This window comes from Canis aureus, chromosome 27, assembly GCF_053574225.1.
Source record: "Canis aureus isolate CA01 chromosome 27, VMU_Caureus_v.1.0, whole genome shotgun sequence".
Lineage (NCBI taxonomy): Eukaryota > Metazoa > Chordata > Mammalia > Carnivora > Canidae > Canis > Canis aureus.
The window spans coordinates 18,845,292-18,868,123 of NC_135637.1; the positions used below are offsets into that span (position 1 = coordinate 18,845,292).

Below are 22,832 nucleotides of genomic sequence, written 5' to 3' on the forward strand. Positions count from 1 at the left end.
GGTTTAGCGCCGCCTTCGGCCCAGGGTGTGATTCTGGAGAACTGGGATCAAGTCCCATGTCCGGCTCCCTGCGTGGAGCCCGCTTCTCCCTGTGCCTGTGTCTCTGCTTCTCTCTCTGTGTGTGTCTCTCATGAATAAATAGAATCTTAAAAAAATTTTTTTTAAATAAAAATAAAAATAGAGAGTCAGGAGAGGGAAAAGCAAGAAAACAAGACACCACTAAGATAAAAGATGGCTCTTCTTGCCCAGGCCCATGGCCAGGGCTGCTTCTAAACAAGCGACCACTGGAGAGACCCAGCCTCCTTGGATTCAGCATCCCTTAGTAAGGATCTAAACCATGGCAGGCCCCGGGCTAGGCCCAAGGACAGAAATTAGCCAATGTCTCCAGCCTCAGGGTTCCCAGCAAAACACAGGAGCCAGACACGGGGCAGGTCACGGCGAGAAGGCTTGGTGGTGAGCAGGGGCGTCCCACAGGAGGAAGTATCTAGATTGAGGCTAAGGATGGAGTTAACTGTTCCAGCCTACAGGTTAGACAAGTGGTTTCTTCATCTGGGAAAAAAAAAGAACCTACTTCATAGGTTGTTGTGAGGAAGAGATGGATCCGTTTAAGGAAAACATATAGACTGTGGTGCCTGGCAGGCGGTATGCGCTGGGGTGCGGGCTACCTGTCATCATCACCATCGCGAGGACATCGTGAACTGAGACATAAGTGAGCCAGAATACAGGAGTTGGGACTAGCTCGAGTCTGCCCAGCCAGGGCAGGCGATGTCACCCAAGGAAGCTAGAGAGCTTTGCAGGGGCTGACTCCTCAAGGTCCTTGGGGCTCAAGATCAGAGTGTGGACTTGACATGAGGGCAATAAAAAGATTTAAAGCAGGGAAGGAATATGGTCTGATTGTCACATTAACAAGAGCTGAGTCCTTTGTTGGGGATAACCAGGCTGCCTCCCGATAGAGCCCTCTCTAACTCCCACTGGCTTCCTGCCTTGGCCCAGACTATTGACATTCCTTGTACATCCTCAGTGACCACTGCCTCTGCTGCTAGTACTTCTGAGCCCTTATTATCATTCAGGAGGAACTGATGCAACCTGTAATAATATTCTTATTCGTGGTCGTGGTGGTTGTTAATCGTTGTTATAATTTTTGTTGTCAGTGATGTTTGTAACCCTGAAAATAGGCTTTTGACTCCACGTGAAGAATCTGGACTTAATTTTCCAGGTCTGAGGTTATAAATTGGCAGCCCAAAGGCCTAATTTACTCTGCAAATGTGTTTTTCCTTGCCCCCAAAACAGTGTCTTTTTTAAAAATGAGCTTCCATTTTAAATAGAGATATTTTACATAAAAATCTGTGTTTCTCCATTCACTTGAAAAATTAGAAGATCCACTACCACACCAATATTCTGGAAGCACAGCCACTTCTTTCTTTAGCTCTTGCCTGACTGATTCACACATGATGGTAGCTGACGAGACTGAGACTCCTACCTTAAGTGGGAGAGAGGTGATGAGTGGAGGTGACACTCCTGTCCAGATGTGGGCTGCCTCAGGGCTGCCTCGGCAGGCTGGGAGTCTGAGTCACCCACGCTGGCTCCTCCAGAGGAACCCTTGCCACTCACTTGTGTTCAACACAGCTGGTTGGATACCCCCAAACGCCCAGGCAAAAGCCGTGGTGATGCAGGAGTGGGGGGGCAGGAGGAAATGCCTAACTTTGGAGGGACAGTGACTTGGGTACAGAGGATGACATGTGTCACAAGATCAAAATCTCTCTCTTCCTCTCTCCCCTCTTCTCCCTCTCCTTCTCCCCTCCCCCCTCTCTCTTCCCCTCATTCCTCCCTCTGACTTGCTCCCTGTCACCCCCTATTCCCAAGATCACGAAGCCGGCCCCGAAAATCTCACCGCCACCGTCATCACCATTATCCCTCGAGGTCCCAGAGCTCGGAGTCCCGCTCCTCAAGCTGTGAGAGCAGGTAACCGCTTCTCCCCAGGGAGTCTCCCCGCCACCCACCCAGCCACTGCCCAAGGGGACAGCCCCTGCCTGGCACCATCAACACCTCCCTGTAGAGAAAATGACCCCCTCTACTACCCTATGAAGTAGTTACTGTTTCTCTTCCCCATTTTAAAGATGAGGACACTGAGGCACAGAGAGGATAAGAACCTGTCACTCGCTTAGCTACTGAGTGACAGAGCTAGGATGGAGCTGGGGAGGCTGGCTCTGGACTTGGCCTTCTCTCTCAGGCTTGCTCTATGCACAGAGAAGCTGAGCAACCTGGGAAAGGCCACACAGCACAAAGTACCTTGTTCTGAGGCCCTTCCAAGTCAGGTGACTCCTAACCTGGACCCTCTCTGTGCTGACACATTGGCCATCCCAGCCTGAGAAGGGGAAGTAGGGCTCCCACAGGGGAGAAGAACGAAGCATGGGGGTGTGTTAATGCTGATGTTTGAAACCGCTGACATCCAGTGGACACATCCAGGCCAGCTTCTGGATGCCAGAGGCTGCTTTGTCCTTTAGTACGTGCTTCCCACACACTTAATTTGGACTTAAGTTTCTTAATTTGGGGCTATGCATTAGTGTCACCCAAGGAGATTTAAAAACGTCACTGCCCTGGTCCCACAGCATCCCAGTTAAATCAAAGTCTGGAGGAAGAAGCAGGAGGAGGGGGAGGGGGAATATTGGTCTAAGTCCTACTCGGGACTAGAGTTTCAAATACATTTCCTCTCTACATCATCCCATTAACACCATGAACCAGACCAGGGCTCCTCCACTTTGGCTGCACTCTGCTGTCACCTTGGAAAAAATTTTAAAATACCAATTCCTGGATCCCACCCTCTAGGTGTCCTGATCTAGTTGGGATGAGGCGGGGCTGGGGCAGCGAGATTTTTAAATCTCCCCCCCCCCCGCCCCCCCGCAATGCAAATGTGGAGCCCAGCTTGAGAAGCGTTGGAGGAAGAGAAAAATAGCCCCTGAAGTGTGGGCTGCTATCACTGGGACACCTTGGTGTGCCCACTGAACACCGGCAAATGTAAAGAGTGTTGACATCAAGCAAGGTGGCTCTGTGACCCTGAGTGATAAAGACAAGAGGAAGATCCCTCTGTAGTCAGGTCAGAGCCGAAATGGAATAGGAACAAAACACAAAAGTGACCCAGCATCTCTCTATCCTGGCTTACACGGGAGACTGCTCTTTCTTTACCAGTTGGGGCTTTAGCCTTGGTCTAGGCTCCAAGATTTATGAAGAGGCCCAATCAGAGTATCACCCCCACTTAAGGACAGCATCCAATCCAGGACAAAGCCCCAGTGCCTTCCATGCTCCTTAAAGTGGGGCACCAGCCACCTGCCCATGATAGGCTCTTTCTGACACTCTTGTACAGGGACATTCTCCACTTCCTGCGGAGTGTGCTCCCCACCACCGCAGCGAGCAGTGAACACGCTTATTCAGCCACCAAGCTCCTGGTGGCCTCTGTCTGGAGGGCATTGGCTCACTGAGCTCCATTGCATTACTGATGCGGTACAGCTGACAAAACTGCATCTTGGTGAGCAAAGATGTCTATCTGAGCAAGGTCATGGCGACTGACAGTGGTGGGACAGAGACTCAGGTCCAGGTGACTCAGCCGGAGCCCTTCACCTCCAGCCGGGGGCCAAATCGCTTTCAGCAGCTAAGCCCTGCTGGCCTAGGTCAGAGGATGGTGCGGAGAGCTTGGTGCTCGCAGTCTATCTTACCTCTTCGGGAAGTGCCTACCTCTGCAGACCACAGCCTTAGTCCTCTTCCCACGGTCACCTTTTCTGGTGGTGCTGCTGCCTGAGCTCTCCAGTGCCTGATGGGCCGGAGGGACACTCCAGCAGGCATCAAAGCAACTGAGAGCTGGCCCTGGGGGCACGCACACCCAGTTGAAATGATCCGGAGGTCCCAGAGCACAGAGGGACATTCCACACTGAGAGGCTCAGTTCCTCCTGGCTCAGAAAACCCTACCCCAGTCCTACTTCTGCCACTTTGCAAAGCTTTGTGACTTCAGGTGGGTCCCCAAACAACTCTGAGCCTCAGCTGCCTCATCTGTAAAATGGGAAACACCTGCCTTGTTTGTGTTGCATCTTCAAGTTGGAGAGAGGACTGAGAACTACCCTCAGAAGGGATTGCAAATCAATGAGGTGTTACTTTTCTTTCTACCATGGCCCAGAGCTGCCAGGCCAACAGAGTCTAACTATACCATTTGTAAAGAGTCAGAGACTCCTTTGCTTTCTCCTGCAGACAGGGCAGCCCGGGTCTGACCAGCTTATAGGGTCTGACCACCCTTGTCATTTTTCCAGCTACTCTTTTCCCAAAAGTTTTGGGTGACAGTCGCTGGGATGCATCTGTTTTACAGATGGCGAAGTCACATATGCAAAGACATACAGATACGCACAGTCATATTTATAGACAAACACAGATGGACACACACCCAGACATACACACACAGTCACGTACAAACATACTGATAGACCGTCACACATACAGCAAGGACATGAAACCGAATGAGGCTGGGATGTTTTTTGTCTTCCCAGCTGCATTCCCAGGCCCCCAAACAGAGTCAGGTACATGAATAAACCTTTGTGGAAGGAACAAATGAGAGAACAAGCTACTGAATGAAAGAGCAGGTGGGAGTGGCGGGGGGGCAGATAGAGGGATAGATGGAAGCACACATAGTTCATATAAACATCCCCAAACACATTCCATAGTCCTCAGGTCCTACTGGCCCTACAGCCAGCCCTGTGCCACACTCCCCTTCCGAAGACCCTCTCCTCTCTCCCCGGCCCCCAGGCACCGCGGCAGGTCCCCCGAGGAAGGGCGGAAGTCCCGCCGAAGGCACTCCCACCGCTGCTCCAGGACCCTCGGCAAGGCCAGCCCGGAGGCCCGCTCCAGCCACCCGCCCAGCCAGCCCCTCCAGATGCTCAGCCTCCTGTCGGCCAGGGGTGTAGTAAGTATTCCACACGGCCTCCTCGGCCAGTCTTGGCCATGACACTTGGGGGAGATGGAAGCACAAGTTCAGGGCAGTGTACGTCACATTTTAATTCAGCTTCGGGCAAACATGCCACTGGCTTTCAGCCCTCATTATTGATTAACCAAATGGTCATTCACCAGCCTTTGGCAGCACTCGGTTGGGGTGGGGGAGAAGTAAAGCTAAATACCCAGGCTTTCTATCGGGGAAACATTGAAAACTGCACGCTGGTCTCCAGAGTGACATCTGCAGGAATGCATGTGTGAGACACCCATAGGAGGTTTCTTTGGGGAGGAAGGAAAAGAGGGGGTCTTTGATGTATCCGAGGCATTCCGAGCTTTTCAGTGAAGTCTGTATCTTTGATGCCAGCTAGCCTGCAGCATTGATTAGCAGCTGGGATTTGATTTCACCTATATAAACACGGCCTTGAATGTATATGAGGATTTTCCTTCAAGGAGCTCATAGCACTTGATCTGGGTCCTCTCATGCATCCACACAAGGTCTCAGGGAATCGAGGGCATGGCTGCTCTCATTGGTCCCTTCCACAGGTGGGACAGAAAAAGCAAGGCTCAGAGAGGTTACTGTCTGGGGTGAAGCCACAGAGCAAAGCAAGAGTGAATCTGATTTAGCAACCCACCATTGAATGGAATCATGTGATGCTTTCTCAGGTCAACAAAGAGGAGCCGGAATGTGACTTCAGATGCCAGGAAGTTTCCTGAGCAAGGGATGTAGGGTTGGAGCTGAACTCAGGTCCTAGCTTTGCTACTCCCTGGTTGTGTGGCTTTGGGAAAGTCACTTCACTTCTTTGAAACCCAGTGTTCTCATTGGTAAACATGAAATAATACCATTTTCATATGGGATTGTCGGGATTTCCAGTAAGATAAAGTATGCAAAGGCCTTTTGTTGATGCTAAAAGGACAGATACACAAAAGAGAGGAGACACAATATTGACATAGCCTACAATCGCAGTTGGCAGCTGGAAGGGACCTATCTCCTCTAGCTATGAGTAAATCTGAAATTTTCAGATGAGGTGAAAATGAGGAGAAGCTTGGGGTGCTTGCAGGAAGGTCAGAAAGGGAAGGTGATGATAAACACTAGTTGGTACTATCTGATGCAAGTTATCACCTGCAGTGCATTCTGAGAAGCTCTTCTTTACCAGTTGAGGCACCCTGTGCCTCATTTTGCTCAAATCCTTTGCCCAACTAGAACCATTTGCAACATTCCCAGGCGCCCCCTTTGTAGAGCTGTCTTGTGGTTGCTGGATATTTTGCATTTCCTCCTCTGCTGATGTCCTATTAAAGGTCTTTTCAGGATGGCAGAGAGTCTAGAGGTATGGGTGGGAGTCTTGGCTTGGCTGGACAATTCCTTCTACCCCTCCCGGCCCCAACTTCCTCACCTGGAAAATGAGCATGACAATCTCATTTGTCTCTCAGAGGAATTGTTGTGAAGTTAGAAATCAATTCAAAATAAAAGCAATTTAAAAATAAATAAAAATAAAAGCAATAAGAGGTAGAGAATTTAAGTGAGTCAAAATCACCCAGTCATTCTGGTCCTGGTATTTGTGGCAATCCACTTGGTGGCCCCAACTGGCCCTCGCTAAAAAGTGCCATTGGGAGCAGCTGGCTTGTTTGATCACCTGCCTGAGATGGTTTCCTAATAGGCTAGGTCTGTCAAGATGTTGCAAAAGGCTGGACGTTCCTTAAAAAAAAAAAAGAAAATGTGTGGTCCTCCCATACCAGCTGGTGAGGAACCAGATTGGCTGTTGGTTCTTGAAGACTCAATGTTTCCCATGGGCCCAACCCCTATCAGAAGAGCTGAAAGCTCACCCATATCTAGAAATGCCTGGCATTAAAGAGCTCACCTAGCACAATGCCCTGATTCCAAAAAGGGAAACTGGAAACCTGAGACTCAGAGAAGAGAATTACTTCCATGGGCTATCACAAGTCAAAGTCATTCAAAACACAGTGCTATGATGATGCCATCAAATACTGGCTCTGAGCTAGGGAGAGTTACTTAAACCTTTTTGAGTTACTATTTCCTCATCTGTTAAAAAAATGCAGAGAATAAGTCTCTTCAAAAAACCCTGTTGTTAGGACAAAAGCAAAGTAATATTGTGAAGTATTGGGGTCTGGTGCTTGACACAGGGGAAAAACTCAGAAAATACCTGTGGGTGTTACAACTACAGCATTCCGGGTACTTACCAACCGTGGGACCTTGAGCAAGTTCCATAAACTTCCTGTGCTTCAGTTTTCTCTAAATCTGCAAAATGAGGCAAACAATGAGACCTGCCTCGGAAGAGGCATAGTGTGGAGATTCAGTGACTTAATGTAAGTAAATGTTTTAGATTGCAACAGGCAAGTGGGGAAATGCTTCATAGTCACTGCCGATAATAGTAGTGGCAGCAGTAAGAGTAGCCATGGAAATAGTAGTGGGGCAGTGACAATAGTTAGCAGCACTGGTAGTAGTAGGAGTAGTCATAGTAATCATAGTATGGCTCCAGGCCCGGGCTAGTCAGTGCATGACTTGGGACCAGGGCCAGGGCCCCCGCTGCCTCTGCTTTCAGCTTCCTCCATCCCAAATAGCAGCTGCAGCCCTAATGGCTAGCCCCACGCTACTCATAGTTGCCTGACTTCTGGGGGCATCAGATACCCCCAAGTCTAGCCCTCCAAGTGCCCTCCATGCTAGACTCTTTCTCCTCTTCTCTCCTGCAAAAGGCAGAGATGGATGAAGATGCCAGGTTGGACCAGGTTTTCTGAGAGTCCTGGCCCCAGGATTTTCCTGAGCTCCCTGGTAAAGAGAACAGCAAAGCACTGCCCCTGAAAAACCCACCCAATCATTCATTCAAATCTGCCAGTTATCTCCCAAAACATCTATCAAGGGTTAAGCTCTGCCATGGCTCTCAGGATCTGGTGAATATAGAAGGGCCTGTGCCTTCTTAGGAGAGAGACAAAGTAAAAACTACAAAAGACAATGCACCACAATTAATGCAGAGATGCTGAGATGGGATAGGAGGAAGCAGGCAGGGAAGGGATACCAGGGTTAGTATTATGTTAAGGCAGAGAAGGCAACCACTGAGAAACTAGTGATGAAAAAGAATCAGGCAAAGGAAGCAGGAAACGGAGACTGGAGTCTGGGATGGAGGTGGAATTCCAGAGCAAGAGATGGGGTTCTGGAGTCTGGGATGGAGGTGGAATTCCAGAGCAAGAGATGGGGTTCTGGGGATAAACAGGAGCCTTAGCACAGAGGGTCTCCTACACCCTGGTTCCTGACATACTCCGCTGCAGGTATTTCAAATGCACGGCTCTTTAAAAAAATCAAAGACAGGCACATTACATCAAGGGGCATATTTGCATATATGAATATGCAAATTCAGGTTGTGTCTTATTGAAATCCTAGTTGGTAAGCTAAAGATAACCTGAAGCCCTCTTGCTCAGTCAGAGCCCAAATCCAAATGGAGGGTCCTAAGGAGATGATTTAGGGACCCTTCACAGCCCCATTCATGTTCTTTATCTCCACTCAACCATCTCTGTTCAAGGCATCAGGGAGACAGAGATGAATAAAACACTCTTCCTCAACCCCAGAGCTCAGTCTGGTAGTCAACAGAAGGCTGCACTACAGTGAGATAAGTAACTAGGGCTGAGATTGAGTCAGTGAGCACCAGTTCCTTCCCGGTTGTCAGAATATTCCAAAACTTGTGCGCTAGTTGGCTAATAGACACCACCCTACCCTCCAAGTCACCACCCTACCCTCCCTACCCTCCAAGTCAACAAAGCTACTCCCTCCCTCCCCTGGTACCTCGGGACTTCCTCACAGTTCAGCAACTAGAAAGTGCTACCTGACAGCCTTCAGTACCAAGGCCAGCTACCTTCGGATGGGGCAATGTCCATCCTCCCCAGTTGCTGAATATCCAGGCTATCCACCCTGGTGGTGATGGAAGTAAGTACAATGTAGAGAAGGGACAAGACAATGCTGTCTCCATGCCTGGGAGGGCATTACAAATAAGGGAACATTAGAGCTGGGCTTTGAAGGATGAGATGAAATGGAGATGACTAATGAATAAAAGGAGAGGGAGATACCTCTGTGTACCGGTACTTTTGTTAGAACAAAGGGACAAAAGTAAAGTAACATTAGAAACTGTCCCATACTTTACGCAGTTGTTGTTGTTGCTATTTGATCCACAGAGCAGTTCTTTGAGATAGATACAATTATTACCACCATTTTCAGACAGGAAAACAGGCTCACAGAGCTGAAGTAACTTCAGTAGGTGGCCCAGTTGGGAGGAAGGAGAGCTGGTGTGAATCGTGGCTTGTGTCTCAGAAGCTTCCTCTGATAGCCAGAGGACCAACTGGAGGACAGAGGGGTTAGTGGTGCCAAGGTTTGGCCAAGGCCTGGCCAAGTCCTTTCCCTGTTGTCACAGGGCACGGAGCTCTCTGTCAAGTGTGCCCTTACTGGAGAGGGAATCTGGAAGAGGGCTGATCACAATGGAAGCTAGACCAAGGAGAAGTGCGGGCTCCTTTTCTCCTCCTTCCACCTCCAGCTTGGGCCAGTAGTTGCCATGTGTACCTTCCCAACAAAAACCTGCAGATCCCATGACAAGAGAAGAAGGAGGAGGACGAGGAAGAGAAGAATGAGAGGAAGAGAAGGAAGAAGGAAAAAGGAAGGAGAAACAAGAGGAAGAGGAGGGAGAAAGAGAAAAGGAAGGAGAAAAAGAAGAGAAAGGAGAAAGAGAAGAAGAGGAAGAAGAAGAGAAACAAGAGGAAGAGGGAGGAAAAAGAAAAGATGATGGAGAAAGAGAAAAGGGAGAGGGAGAAGAAGAGGAAGAAGAGAAACAAGAGGAGGAGGAAGGAGGAGAAGAGGAAAAAAGAGAAAAGGAAGAAGAACAGGAAAGACAGCAGAAAGAACCTGGGGTCCATAAAAAAGAGCCTTGTGAAACCTGTCAACGGGGGAGGCTGTAGAGGGCACTGAGGAAGTCATGGGCTTTGAGGCAGATCTGTAGACTCTGGGGTTCTTGATCTTGCCTCCCTGGGCGACCCTGGGTAACAACAACAACCAAGACCAATTGAGCACCTACCATGTGCCAGGTGCTAGGCTGAATTCTTCACCTGTGCCACCTCATCGATTTCTTATAATAGCTCTTCAAGGGAACTTCTACTAATATGCCCATTTTACATTGAGGAAGCCATGGCCTAGAACAACTCAGTGGAAGGCAGCTAAATGAAATGGAGAAATTAGGATCCAAACACGAAAGTGTGCCCTCAGAATCCATGTACTTAACGACATGACTTCCCTTGTGTCATTTCACTTCCCTGGGCCTCGGCATCCCCATCTATACTTCGGGCTAATAATCATACCTATTTCATAGGGTGGTTGTGAGGATGGAGTGAGTTGAGGTATCCATTCATTTAAAAAAATTGCATTCAGCACCTACTGTGTGCCAGACACTGTTCCAAGTGCTAGGTGAGCAGCAGTAAACAAGACAGACAAGGATCCTAGCCTCATTCAATTTCAGTTCTGTGTGAGCAGTTTCGCCCAATGCACAGGACATAACTAGCACTCAATATGCAGTCGTTGCTAGCGTTATTATTTGTCATCGCAGTGGTTATATTAAGCTTACTCCTAATCATCCTAGCTGTGATGTTTTTGAAGTATCTCTGGGTTCAAAAAGCTTAATCATATCTACAATCTGAGGTGAATTTCAGAATAAGCCTAGGAGAAAGATAGGATGAAAGGATGCATCCCATTTTGCAGACAGGGAAAAGGAGGCTAAGGGAGACCATGTGGTAGCCCCAGCCTTCGGACCCCGATCCAGGCTCTCACACATTCTGCAAAAGCCTTCGAGCTCTCACTCAGCCAAGAGACTCCACGTGCCACACCATTCACTGCAGTTGCGAGCAGAGAGGGACCAGAAGAATGCGGAGGAAGGGCGGTATGAGACGGGCACTTGGACCTGTTGTGGTGGTGGTGATTTTTTAATGGAAAGTGGCATAGCATTGTTAACTTTTACTTTTACCATGTCAGTTCAGAATTAAAAAAAAGCACCATTTTCTATCACGAAAGTGACATCTTACCACCAGAAGAGGTGGTACTGACATGGCCTCCGACGCAAGGATGAGCCCTTAAATCAAATGCATTTAGCTGGATGAAAAACTCATTACATTGAACTTAACTTGTCTCCATTTCAATTTGGCCTGGTGCAAAATTTGTCTGAGTGGATCCATATAGAGATTGAGAACCCGTAGGCTGGGGGCAGCAGGGAGGATTTCAGGGGAATGTTAGCCCCAGAGCTGCCATCTCCCCTCAACTTCCCGCCTGGGCTGGGGACGGGGTGGTGGTGGCAGAGACGGAGGAAGCCAGGCCACAAACATGGGCCCAAAGTCAATTGCAGTTGCACTGCCCCATGGGATCGCCCCAGCCCTGAAGGACTCCCATCATCTTCTTGTCCCCGCATCCCGCCTCCTCTCACACGGACTCACAAAGGTCAAGGAACCCATTCTTTTTCTGTCTTCCTAATTAGTGTACAAAGGAAGATGAACAACAGCAAGGAAAATAAACTTAATGTCTTTGTGAAACAAAAGGATTTTTTTTTTTTTAAGGAATAACCAGAACCCTCTAGCAAAAAGCTCTGCCATGCAGCTCTATATTCACATGAGAATTTCCAGTCCCCCATATGGCAGGGAGGGGAAAAAAATTTATAGCCATCTCTCTCCATGGGGCCATTTGAAGCTCAGTAAATGGACTTGTTCAGTTTAATTGGAATTCTCTTCTTGATTGTATTTTTGTAACCTATTAGGCCGTGCTGCCTCTTGATCTCAGAATTCAGCTGAAATTAAATTTTGAAGTGTAAGTGAGAGGTTGCCTTTTTTCCCTGTTCTTGATTAAATAATGATTTGAAACAAAAACAATAAATAACAGTGCCAGCTTCCCTGGAGGGCTGAGAGAGACTCCCAGTGAAATGCCAGGAGCTGGGGTTGGTGGTGGGGGGGATTTAATTACTTATTAGAAAAACCCACGTGTTAACATTGAGTATATTAAGGAACAAGGAGATGAGTCAAGCTTATGGTTTCAAGAGGAAAAAAAAAATCGGAGCTTCACATTGGAGGGGGCCAAGGGAGTAAAAGGAAAATGCTTGTTTGCTTTCTTCCAATGGCCATGAGTTTGTGAAATACAGTTTGTCCTTAGGGAGGAAAAAAATCTGAGATTAGCGATCCTGATCCAGAAGGGAGGATCTTGTCAGGGTCTGGCTTTGGTCTTCTGGTTCCTTCCATTGGCAAGAGCCTAAGAGGGATGAAAAGGATTGAGATGGAGAGGATGGAGCAATCCATTTCATAGTTCTGGAAGGGAGAGATGGAGCATACAGGATTCACTGTGTTTGTGGTGCTTTTGGAGTGGTCAGGGTGGCAGCAGACACTAAGAACAGAGGGTCACAAACTCAGATGTCTCAGGGGCCAGCCTTAATAAATATAAGCATCTGGGATCACAGAGGGCTGGGGGCCAAAAAAGTTTACGCCCCGCCTAAAACGGGCAGCTGCATTCTCTCAAGCTGATTCTTAGCGAGCAGAAATGTGAACCAAGCATTGTCAGATCCTATTCTTCAGCACAAACTAGAAATAGAGCTGTTATGTGAAACTACCCCATTCTACAATGTTGGCAACTAATTCAAATTTACTGTCAAGCAGGCTATGTATCTAAGTACATATATACTAAGTGGGCTAAAGAAAACGTGGCTAAAGCAAAACATAGCTTGGCCTGTTGGTTTTCCGATGGTGATTTGGGATGTTGAAGCAGACACTGTTCATTTACATCCCTTCACACTCTCCACTTCAGGGCACAAGGCCAGCTCCCGCTCCTGGAAGATGCTCTGTGGCCACCAAAGACTACTTTGCTTGGTCGTGCAGCAGTAGGAGCACACTAGAGAAATGACACCCACTGGGTGCAGCCTTCAGTCTATGAGTGGTGGAGAACTGGTGTATAAATATCCCAGCTCCCTCCTTGGTTGGGTTAGTTCCTCACTGGCTTCCAGAGTGTCCTCCGACTGCCTTCCATGATAGCTGGTTTGATAACCTATCTTTCATTGGCTCTTCTCCCTCATCTCATTTCCCCACTCCCCTACAGAAGTTCCTTATCCTCTCAAATAAACTACTAGCATTCAAATTCCTGTCTTGATTTTGGGGATAATCCACATTAAGACAGATTTTTTTTCATCTTGTAATTAAACAGATCTTACAGTGGCTGAGCTTTTATGCCAAGCCCCACAGGTAGGCCTTTGTGAAGACAGAAAAAGGACAAGGCTGATATGGAGGAAGGGGTCAGAGTAGACCAAAGAGGAGTGCCCTGGATGAGGGCTCCAGGTCTTAAACCAGGGCCCCATGTACCCTGAGGGCATTGTTCCTGGACAACTGTGGGTATAGAATGACTCCTCCTAGCAAGTATCTTGAGCATCGTTTTTGCAGCCTAACCGGGAGGACAGGGGCCAAGGTCAATTAATGCCCAACAGATGAAGATCTCTTCAAAAATGAATTTTGAGAGGGCTGTTATCTAAATGAGGAGCAAGGAGGAGCCATCTTCTCATGTCAATATCGAGTGAACAACTATTGACATCTTATGTGAGTGAGTACTTGTCTAGGAAGGAGCAGAGACAAGAACACAGAGGCCTCCATTGTCTGCCTATCATGAAGGTCTTCTGTGCATTATCATGGCTGTCACACACCCCAACACACACACACACACACACACACACACGCATTCTATCTCTGGCTCCCCTCAATATCTTTCCTCATCTTTGCATGGAGTGAATAGAGAGCTCTGGAGAAGGTGGAGTCTAAAACTAAGAAGCCATTAAACTATCCAGATGAGTCTGGCCAAAGGAGCATTGTTTTCTAACGCCTGACCCAGAAGGAGCACCTTTTTATAATCTGAACAAAGTATGAGCTAACAGCCCTATTATGTGCAAGTGGCCAGATCCAGCCACTTTTCTAAGCTTACCTCCTAGAGTAGTAAAGAGTGGAAGGGAAGTAAGGAGACCAAGCATAGTTTGTTTCATCTGGAAGTCTTCTCAGAACTGGAGCTTTTCATCTCAGCCTGGAACTTAGGCTTTTGAGAATGCACTAGTACTCAGTTCTAAAGTTATCTCTTGATCACACAGCCAACCCTGAGCTGGTCTTGAGACACCAGCCTTCAGCTAATAATCCACCTCGTTTTTTTAGAACTATTTTGAATATGATGGGGGTCAGTCCCTCCTTTAAAAAGCCATCAAATTCCCAAGTTGGCAGTTACCCAGTTGGACCTCCCCAGGGTCTGATGACAGCCATTTCACCACTGAATTAAGTTAGGATGGGCCCAGGCTCCCAAGTTCAGTCTTGTAAGGGGCTATGGAGCAGCTTTACTCATTTAGCCAAATATAGTGAGCACTTACTTACTCTGTGCCAGGCACTGGTGGTTACTTGGGTATAGTACCAAACTGGTCATGCATGGCATCTGTCTTCAACAAACTCCCACTCAGATGGAGAGACAGGCAATAAAACAAGCAATGTTACCCCACTGAGTAACAGTGCTGTGGCACACAGAAGCAACTCATTTTTGAAAGAGTGAACGAATGAAAGGTCAAATGAATGAATGAACTATGGAGTGTTGTGCCATCCTGATCTGGGGGATTAGAGAAGGCATTCTGGAGGAGGTGATATATAATATGGAGGATGTATAAATTTAGTCGATATGAAATGGACTAATGGGGAAGAGTATTCTAGGCAGAGGAAATGGCATGTGCAAATGGCCTGGGGTTGGGAGAGCAAGACATCGCAAAACCAAGAAAATTCTAACCGATTGGCTTAGGTTGTAGAGGCCACTGTGGGGGTATGTGGAAGAGATGAGGTCTGTGATCTGAGTTGGGTTGTAAAGGATATTGTCACCCATGTTGAAGAATTTATATTCATCAAAAGAAATGAGACTTTTAAACAAGCAGGAGATGTTGATATTTTCAGGCACTAGGGTTAACCCAATGAGAACATTCCAGAGGACCTTTATCTCTATTTTCTCTGTATAAAGCATCATGCTTTATACAGTTCTCAGTTATAATTACACAGGTTACACGTGGATAATGGTCATGGTCAGGTGGAGACATGCTGAAAGTGTATAAGTGAGCTCAGGGTATAGGGATGAGAAGGTGAACAGGGCAAAGTTCCCTTCTGTTTCCATCAGCCTGGAGGGGCCTCACACTCAGGAACTCCTTGCCCATGGGGACCCACGATGCACCAGGACAAATGCTTTGAAAATTGGCAGTCAGGGCTGGGAACAAGTATCCGGGGAGAGGAAGGCCAGTCTGGATGCCCCCAAGTAGCAAGTCAGTTATCATGGATAGAAAATGGAGGCCATTATACTCACAGGCCCCTGGTTCCCTCCAAAAATGGCTTGCCTGATTCACTTGTGATATTCTGACCACCAAACATTCACCATTTCCGAGGCAAAGATTATCTGTACCCATCCTTGGACCAAGGCCCAGTCCAAGAGCCCATCAGACCCCATGACGTTTTCTCATTCCTGACAGAGGTGGTAGAAATACACGTGTTGCCTTTGAACTCCCGGAGATGGGGAAGATCAGCTTCCCTACTGCAAATAGGAAGACAAATGGAGGCACTGAATGGGAACAGGGCCTTTTGCGGTCCCTTGTCTCAGACCAAAGCTCCCCAGATCACCAAGCACATAAAGTGGCCGCTGTGCTAGGTAGAACTAGGTAGAGCTGGACCATCACTTTGTCTGTGTGCAAAGCCTATGGGAGAATCCACAAAGGAAGTTCCACCTCCCCAGCCCAAAAGCTGACATCCTGAGCCACCAGAGTTTGCTGTTACCCTCATAGTTCTGGTGTCTCTGTCTCACCCTCATGACCAGTTGCTGAGAAGGCAGAAATGGTTCTCTAAGAAAGTCCAAAAGTCCCACTCCTTTAGGCACAAGGCACAAGGAATAAGGGGTATGAAGGAAGCAGGCTCTTGATGGTCAGGCTTCACTAATATTCATGGGGCCCAGCGCAAGAGTAGAGAAGGAGGCCCACATACTAGATATCTGAATGTTTATAAGTCAAGCCAGCAAACAAACACAATATGTTCTCCTATCTTGGCAAACATACCTTTAAAATGATCCGGAAAGTCCGGGTTGATTTTAGAATCTCAGCCCCCTCAGAGTGGCTGGCAATAGCATGGCAGTGTGTTGTGGGGGACCCTGCCTCAAGGCCCTGGTCCCTCCCTTTCTCCTCCTACCGCTCCCACCAACCTACACCATGGGCCTCCCACACATGCACGTGGACACCTCAGCCTGAACATTAAAGCTCTGTCCAAATGGCCACCCTTGGACCTAAGAGTGTGCAAACCTGAAGCAAGGTGTGTCCCCAGGAGAAGAGATCCATAGATGAGCCTGCAGAGTCCCTGGCAGGGGGCTCAGAGGCCATTTAAACAGAGAATTCTGGGGTCTCAGCTACCCATAAGGTAGTATCAGGGGAAGTGGTTTCCAGGTAGTACCCTCCCAGCTCCACAGATTTCTTGCCTCATAAGGATGGTAATTGCTGGAGGAGACCCAAGGCAGGAGTCCGACTTGCCCATGGCTAAATAAGCATAGTACTGTTGGCAGGGGCCAGACCAGACCCCCTGTGTCATCACAGCTGTGACACTGGTCTGAATATCTAAAGAAAACCATCCACTGCCTTCCCAAGGGCTGGTTCCACCCCCTTTCCTCCTCCATCTGTCCCAGATTAGATCCAAACAGGACTCTGGGACCCCCCCAATTCCCATTCACCCCAAAGCCAAATGTCCAAGTGCCCCCCCCCATCCCAAAGCGCTTTGTCACAAGCACACACCCTCTGGATCTTGACACATAGATGGAGGCAAATCCTAGCACTCCCACACACACACACTGCGTCTTCAGCAAGGGTTTCTTGATCCAACTTGGGTACCAAGGGACGAACAAGGTTACCGTTGATGGCTTGAGGTCCCCTTGCTGAGAAAACCAAATTGAAGTGATGCCTCAACCTCTTAGGAACACTGCAAAAAACCAAAACTCAAAGCTCAGAGCCAAGTGTGAGGGTGTGCAGAAAGGTGTGTGTTTTTTCTTGTCAATTTCGACTCTAATGATGGACTGACGTTGCCCGCTCTTCCCTTTCTCTTACACCTTACCTACGTACTAAAGGAGGAGCTCTTGCTTGGTAAGTGGATAAAATCCGCAAAGACATGAGAGAATTTATTAGAAGCCACTCGAGAGCCTTAGCTACCTTCTCCAGGGGGAAAAGGACACACACAGATATCTGTAGAGAGCTTTTGTTTTCGTTTGTTTTCAGTCAGACTATTTGACTTCCATTTTTTTTGTCCCCCTTTCTTTTCCCCTTTAGTTGAAAAAGACCAAAATGTCATTTTGTGACCTTGACTTTATATTAAAAAAAAAAAAAAAAACTCTCTTTATTTCATTTCTTTTCCCCATGCGATATTTGTGTAGGGTTCTATGCAGGGAACTTTTTATTTAAAAAAAAAAAAAGTCAAATTCGTTTGAGGATTTGGTTGAAGTTTAAGATTTTGGCTTTATCTCTCTCTTTTGTTTTTAAGTTAAAAGATACATGTTTTTCATGCCCATGGTCCCATTTCTTTTCCCCCTTCCCCTTCCTTTATTTTTATTATTGTTTTAGGTTAAGGGTGTTACACACACCCCCCTTTCGATTGAGTTGTCACTTTTGTTTGAGTTAATTCATTAGAAATTAAATTTTGTATAATTTCCTTTTTCTTTGGTTTAATCTGGATCGCATGCTTTTTCTCTGCATGATACCTAAATCTTCCAGTTATTCTAGCAGGGGGTAAAAAAAAATCTCCTTTCTGTGGAATTCTTTCAGGAATTTGTGCTTTTGTTTTTTTTGGCGTCTCTCTTTCCTCTTCTCTCTCTTTCCTTTCGTTACAGTGCATCATGACGGTAAACATTTCTTGGTTATTTAGACACAACACACAGGCCCAGTGATCAGCAGTGTCCAACGGGTGTTTTTGCTTTCAGATCACTGGGTCGGGGTCTGCAGCTGACCTCTTTACCAAAACAGCCAGCCCGCTCACCACCTCCCGAGGACGCTCCCAGGAGTATGACTCAGGCAATGACACCTCTTCACCACCCTCCACGCAAATCAGCTCAGCCAGGTCGCGGGGTCAAGAGAAGGGGAGCCCCAGTGGGGGCCTAAACAAAAGCCGGGAGCTCAACTGTGGCAACACATCGGATTCAGGGAACTCCTTCACCACCTCCTCACCCCAGAACAAGGGGGCCACTTTGGAGAATCTCTCCCCTACCAGCAGGGGCAGAGAGTCAAGGTCAGTGTCACTGAGGTGGAGGACGGGTGGGGGAGGGGCGATATGCCTTATCTCCACTATCTCAGTCTTTCACCTTAGCCCTATACCCACCTACTTCCCACCCCTAACCCAGGAGCCTTTGATTTGCAAGAGAGAAAAGACTCAAACTGGCAAAAAATTTTGGGGGTGGGGGGCATGAGGTGGGGACAAGGACATCAGCTTCAGGTACACCTTGATCCAGGGACTCAAAAATACATCATTGAGAATCTGTCTTTCCCATTACATGTCTCATCTCTGCTTCCTTCTCTATTGGGTTCATTCTCAAGCAGATCCTCCTAAAGCATGGGCACATGTGCCAAGCAGCATTCACATATGCCAACCATTCTATCGGTTTAGCCAGCCAGTGGAAGGAGAACACTCCTTTCCCCAAAATTTAGCAAAATACCAGGGAAGATTCTCATTGTTTCGTCCATGTTGGGTCATTTGCCCACCCTTGGACCAATCACTCTGGCCCAGGAGATGCTGTGCTCTTGGCAAGAATTTGTCACATGCCACCATCAGAGTTCGTGAGAAGTCTTCCCACATACACAAAACATAGGGGATGTCTGGTTCTCTGAAGGAAAAGTCAGGATACTGATATCAGGGAGGATGGAGGCTGGGCAGGCAAAAAGTTTTACCAGTAATCTCAGGAGAAAGCCTAACATTAAATTCATTTAAAGTCCCTGCTATTTAAAAACATTCAAATGCACTGAAAACTTGTGTCAATGCAGAAACCTGTTCCTGGATGTTTATAGCAGCTTTATTCATACTTGCCCAAACTTGGTATCAACTAAGACATCCATCAGTAGGTGAATAAGCTGTAGTACATCCACACAATGGAATATTATTCAGCACTAAAGAGAAATGAGCTATCAAGCCATGAAAAGACATGGAGGAAATGGAGGAAATTTAAATGAGTGGAAGAAACCAATCTGAAGGCTACATATAGTGATTCCAACTCTATGATATTCTGGAAAAGGCAAAAAAAAAACTATGGAGACAGTAAGCAGATCAGTGGGTAGAGAGAGGTAGAGAGGGCAGGTGGTAGGGAGGGATGAACAGGTGCAGTACGGATTCTGTATGACACTGCAATGGTGAATACATATTCTACATTTGTCAAAACCCATTAAGTTCACAAGAGTGAATGCTAATGGAAACTGTGGACTTTGGGGTGGTGGGGTGTCAGCGGAGGTTCACTGTAACAAATGTATCGCTCTTGTGTGGGATGTTGATAGTAGGATGGGTTGTAGATGCACAGAGTACAGAGAGTTCCCATAGAACTGCAGCCTGTGTGTGAGCGTGTGTGTGCATGTGCACATGCGCGCACACACCCATGTATAGTGTGTGTCTCTTAGTGCACTTGCTAGATGCAGTTTTCCTGCAGAGAACCCTTCCGTGCAGTTGCTTATGAGCCAGTTATAATTCTACTTCATTACCCCTTACCCTCTCATTCAAGAAATCACAGCAAAATGCTAATCACTGAGGATAATGTCACAATAATAGCTAGTAAAAATCGCTGATCATTTACTCTAGATCATTCATGCAGTTACTTATCCCTCTCCTGGTTATCAGGTACCTCCGATAAGCCAACCACTCAGCTTGGTGCTGGAGAAATAAAAATAGCATGATCCTTTTTCTCTGGAGCATATAATTAATGAGGTAGATGCAAGAGGAGTGGAAAAGGTTTGCTGGTACATTCTGCAAGGCTAACAGTGGGGTCTTCTTTCTTCTGGGGGTGGGAGCCTGCTTTTGTTTGGAGTGGCCAAGATGTCAGGATGATAGCCCCAAAGCCTTAGCAGTGAAGCAGTTAAAGGCTGCTTTAAGGACAGAGCGCCCTTTCTTCCCAACACGTAGCCCACTTCAGTTCTGGACAAACAGCTTGGCTTCCACATGTAGCCTCTGGTTTGCCTGCCCTAGGACATCCCTGGCCTCAGTTCACACCCAAGCTTGCCTGGGAGCTGGAGCTGGGTCAAACCAAACATCAATGTCTCCAAGAAGAGACAGTGAAATTCCCGGATGAGAGAGGGAGGACGAGTGTCTACTTTTATACTCCATAGCAGAAAAGAAAGAAAAAGAACCAGAATAGCAATAGTAATAACAACTGATAATAACAATGACTGCTAATATGTGTCGAGCCCTGATTATATGCAAGGGTCCACACTGAGTGCTTGCCATGGATAATCTTCCTTAACTCCTCATAGAACCTTTATGGGATAAGTATTAGCATTGACCTCTTTTAGCTGGTGGGGAAACTGAGACTCAGAGTAGTTAAGAAACTCAGTTAATAAGGGACAGCACTGGGATTCAAACACAGATCTGTCATAGCACTGAAGCTAAAGTCTAAGTGGCATCTAGCTGTTACCTGCTTCTTTTAATCTACATGGACAGCCAAGTTAAATAATTTAAACTCAGCCTTTCATTTTGAAATACAAATGATCTCTAAATTCATGATTATTTATGTCATGTCAGCAATGAGCAGAAGGCTGAATGGAAGAGACATTATCAGCTTTAAATCCATGGAACCTTGGAGAGTAAAGGTTGGGGACTGGTGAGGTGACAGGGACAGGGGCTTTGAAGCTGGACAGATGAGAGCTTGAGACTCTGGGTAGCCTTGAGGAAGTAACTAACCCTTCTGAGTCTTCTCTTTAAATTGGAGAGGCTAGCACCAATTTCTTGAGGTGGTTGGGAGGGCATCCATGACAATATGTTTCTTCACAACTATTTATTCATGACCTTGGACAGATGTGAGATGCTGGGATACAGTATCTAGAATCGAGTCCTCTCCCCCAAGGAGTTCAATAGCCAAGGGGGAGGAAAAGAAAAATGTAAGACCAAGTGAGTTCTTCCAGGGACAGGGGATGCATAGAGGCTAGGGGCTGCGGTAACATATGGAAAGCCACCCAACTAGATGCAGGGAGATGTCAAGGAAAGCCTCCCAGAAAAGGTGTGGTCAAACTGAAGTCTGAACCATGAATAGTTATTGTCAGGTGAGGAGGGGAAGGAAGAGGGTTCCAGGCAGTGGGAATGTTCTAAAGCCTGGAGACAGGGAAAGAACAGGCATATTCCAGGACAAACAAGTAGTCTATCATGGCTGGAGTCAAGAGAGGAAAGTGCCAAGAGGTGAAACTGGAGGGGTAAGCGGGGCCAGATAATGATGAGCCTGGAAACCATATTAACATGATTGGAACTTGACTCTTGGCTCAAACCAAATGAACAGGTCCTTACTGAGAACTCAACGTGAGCTTCACATGGCTCTAAGCAGGGTGGGAATACAGAGGACAGGATCCTGTCATTGGGTGATTTTGAACAACCGTTCACTCTTTTTGGGTCCCAATTCCCCCATCTGCAAAATGGGCTACATCAAAGCTTCCCAAACTTGAACCACCTGTATGGCCCCTTGTTGATTTTAATCACATCCCTATACTACTGATATTATTTTAATAAACTCACTTTTTTATATAAGGAAACTTACATTACTACCTTACATAGAAAATTTGTAGCACTTGTCCTAAATAGAAAGCATTTGCAAAATACATGATTTATATATGAAAATACATAAAGACAGTGTATTTAATTCTAGTTAGCAACAGTTGCCTTCCCAAGGCTCTGAGCACCATGTCTGGGTGACTGCCAGTATTACAGAGATAGTGGAAAACCCACTACTACCCAACCCATTCTCATTAATGTAACCAGGATTAAAAAAGACTCCAAAGGAAATAAATGTCTATGTGATTTGGTGTTATTTACCATTATGCCCACTGACCTAAAATCCTCTGAAGTGCCCTTGTGGAATGTGTTCCCCTCTGTTCCTATTCCTCTAACATCTGTGCTCTGGAAAGTCTTTCCAGAGGCAGTAAGATGGGAATAGGTGGAAAGGGGTTTCTGAGAGTACCACAGCCTAGGCAAAGGTAGGCAGAGGAGTATCAGCAGATGCCTCCAGATCGGCAGGCAAGCCAGTGCTGACAGGAGTTCTCCCCACATCTGCAGAGGATTTCAGTCGCCATGTCTGGAATGTGCAGAGGTGAAGAAGTCTGGTTTGGTCCCATCCACAGCCCGGAGCTCCCCTATGAGAGGTTGCTCCCGCAGCCCTTCTTATGCCAGCACCCGCTCTTCCAGCCACTCCTCCCGATCCCCAAACCCCAGAGTCTCCCCCAGGTACACCCGAAGCCGATCCACCTCCTCTGGAAAAAGGTGAGTGCAGTTTTGGCCTCTGATCTGCAGAGCTTTCCTCCTTAGGGAGCTAGTTATGGTAACTGGAAATGTCCTTTGGCCCTGGTGGGGGGCGGGGGGGGGTCAGACAGATGAGTTTGAATGCCCACTGTACCCATTCCTAGCTGGTGGCTCAGATAACCTCTCTGAGCCTCAGTTTCCTTATCTGCAAAATGAAAACATTCACCTCTCAGTGTCTTTGTTTCCCAATCTGTGGAATGAGATTGATAATAGTACCTCGCCCTACAATGTGTTGAGGATTCAATGAGATAATGCACACAAAGCATTAATTCAATGAAATACCTAACAGCCTAACAGTCATA

General features: G+C 47.1%; 1 protein-coding gene and 1 long non-coding RNA gene across 3 annotated transcripts in view; one reads left to right on the forward strand and one right to left on the reverse strand.

Annotated features, from left to right (window-relative positions):
* The window catches only part of SRRM4 (serine/arginine repetitive matrix 4), a 152,626-nt gene that overhangs the window by 120,468 nt on the left and 9,326 nt on the right, over positions 1–22,832 (forward strand). Inside the window, exons 7-10 of the mRNA XM_077875850.1 lie at positions 1,864–1,962; positions 4,786–4,942; positions 17,978–18,282; positions 22,288–22,491. Coding sequence (XP_077731976.1) covers positions 1,864–1,962; positions 4,786–4,942; positions 17,978–18,282; positions 22,288–22,491 — 765 coding nt within the window. The remainder of the gene's footprint in view (positions 1–1,863; positions 1,963–4,785; positions 4,943–17,977; positions 18,283–22,287; positions 22,492–22,832) is intronic.
* The window catches only part of LOC144299947 (uncharacterized), a 40,300-nt gene that overhangs the window by 6,414 nt on the left and 11,054 nt on the right, over positions 1–22,832 (reverse strand). For both annotated transcript variants that reach the window (XR_013366596.1, XR_013366595.1), the window contains exon 2: positions 7,165–7,222. This is a non-coding gene — a long non-coding RNA (uncharacterized LOC144299947). The remainder of the gene's footprint in view (positions 1–7,164; positions 7,223–22,832) is intronic.